The sequence below is a fragment of the Belonocnema kinseyi genome, chromosome 9, assembly GCF_010883055.1.
Source record: "Belonocnema kinseyi isolate 2016_QV_RU_SX_M_011 chromosome 9, B_treatae_v1, whole genome shotgun sequence".
Taxonomy (NCBI): domain Eukaryota; kingdom Metazoa; phylum Arthropoda; class Insecta; order Hymenoptera; family Cynipidae; genus Belonocnema; species Belonocnema kinseyi.
Genome location: NC_046665.1, coordinates 128,090,988 through 128,093,189, shown reverse-complemented (window position 1 = coordinate 128,093,189; position 2,202 = coordinate 128,090,988). Strand labels below are relative to the sequence as shown.

The window sequence follows — 2,202 nt, the reverse complement described above, 5'->3', positions numbered from 1 at the left end:
GGAGTCGCTAATTACGAATCTGGCATCCGTTGAACTCTATCGCTTCAGGTTCAAGGTCATTTGAAGGTCATTTGAAGGTCAAATCGAGAAAAAATGGTAAAACAATTTAAAAAAATATGTTATAGGTTTTTGGGGTCGCTGATTATGAACCTGGTGTCCGCTGACCTTTATCGCGTCAGGTTCAAGGTCATATTTTTTTTAAGTATTTATTTCTGGTAAAAATGCACCACTTTCGTGAAAAATTAATTTTTTCTTGAAAAGTCATATTATTTGTTTAAAAATTCAACGTTTGTATAGAAAATTCGTCTTTTGGCTTTAAGGTTCAACAATTTATATACATTTTTCTTTCTTTCTTGGGGGAAAAATCTTAATTTGTTGAAAATTCGTCTTTTTGGTTTTGAAAATTCTGTTTTTTTGTCATATAAATTATGACACTTTTTTGTTGGGAATTTATCGTTTTAGGATGAAAATGCAATTATTATGTTTAAACCTTAATTATTTTGTTGAAAATTGAAGTGCTTTGTTAAAAAGCTATCTTTTATATTCGAAATTGGTTTAAAGTAAATTGAGAAATTAACAAAATTTTAAATACACCAAACTCTCGCTTTTAGTCACCCCGTTCTCAGCCTTCCTAGAACTGCTGGCTCGTGCAGTTTCCTATGGGAGTAGGGCGAGAGCGGTTGCGACATTATATATATTCCACTTGGAAACGAGTCAGGCAACCCTCACTGTTTACATTTCTGTCCCCCCGAAATCAGTCCAAGGCCATTTGAAGGCAACCCCCGACACTTGACTGAAAGCGAGAGTTTGGTGTCTAACTAAAAATTAAGTAAAGTAAGAAGGGGGCGGGGGGTAGAAATATTTTGTTACGGTTTGCTACAGGGGGGAGGTGGGGGCTTAGAGAGGGCCTACAATGCGTTACGTAACTTAAGTTGGCCCCTTACCTGCTCAAATTTTATTTTGCGTTGTTCAAATTTGGTCGTTGGATTATTGGTTTTGTTTTCAGGAATTCTGCACATGAGCTTTCAACTATTGAAAGCTTTCAGCTACAGGGTAACTTTTTATTTATTTGCAGGTACCATGAACACCAGCAGCGGTGCAGAGTACGCCTACTTCATGGACGCCTTTGGCGCCCCACCGGCGTTTCTCTTCTCCTGGGTGTCAACACTGGTCCTAAAACCCTCGCAAATGGCGATAATTTGCCTCTCATTTGCCCAATATGCCGTCGAGGCTTTCGTTGCTGAATGTGATCCTCCGCAGGAAGTTGTAAAACTTGTCGCACTCCTGGCAATTGTTGTCATACTCCTGGTGAATTGCTACAGTGTCAATTTAGCAACCGGAGTCCAAAATGCATTCACGGCAGCAAAATTGATAGCGATCCTCGTCGTCATCGTTGGAGGGTCTTACAAGTTGATCCTGGGTAACACGCAACATCTGAGGGATCCATTCAAATTCAGAAATGATCTGGGGAACGATGATGAAGGTCTGAATATTGGAAAATTGGCGACTGCTTTTTATACAGGATTGTGGGCTTATGATGGATGGAATAATTTGAATTATGTTACGGAAGAGATCAAGAATCCGTCCAAGAATTTACCAAGGTCGATCATGATTGGAATTCCTTTGGTGACCCTCTGCTATGCGCTGATTAACATCTCTTATCTGGCAGCGATGTCGCCTGCGGAAATGGTTGACAGCGAGGCAGTTGCTGTGGTAATTTTTTTCTTTCTCTATCCGGAAAAAATCGATGAGAGAATACAAATAGTTGCTTAAAAATTGAAGAATTAAAAGGATCCCATTTTCTCCGAAGCTGCGTTTATTGCCCGAGCGAAGCATCTACTTTCGATCCGTGTTGCATATAGTATTTTATTCCACTCTCGACCGTGGCCACCTTTTGGCCCTGAAAAGCGGATCCGTCGCCTTTTTCTGTAGCTTTGTTCGCGCCTTGAATTCTGATCGACTAATTTTTACTTTCGCCCCGCTAATTTCACTTCTGTCCCGCTAATTTTACTTTCGCCCCGCTAATTTCACTTCTGCCCCGCTAATTTTACTTTCGCCCTGCTGATTTTACTTTCGCCCTGCTGATTTCACTTTCACTCGGCAAATTTTACTTTCGCCCCGCTAATTTTACTTTCGTTCCGCAAACGAGGTTTTCAGGAAATATATGCTACTTTCGCCTCTATTATGAGGGGAAAAAGGAGG

General features: G+C 40.5%; 1 protein-coding gene across 1 annotated transcript in view; it reads right to left on the bottom strand.

Annotated features, from left to right (window-relative positions):
• The window catches only part of LOC117180744 (cystine/glutamate transporter-like), a 43,760-nt gene that overhangs the window by 9,146 nt on the left and 32,412 nt on the right, over positions 1–2,202 (bottom strand). Inside the window, exons 3-5 of the mRNA XM_033373235.1 lie at positions 1,598–1,730; positions 1,359–1,531; positions 1,139–1,284 (exon numbers count right to left, since the gene is read on the bottom strand). Coding sequence (XP_033229126.1) covers positions 1,139–1,284; positions 1,359–1,531; positions 1,598–1,730 — 452 coding nt within the window. The remainder of the gene's footprint in view (positions 1–1,138; positions 1,285–1,358; positions 1,532–1,597; positions 1,731–2,202) is intronic.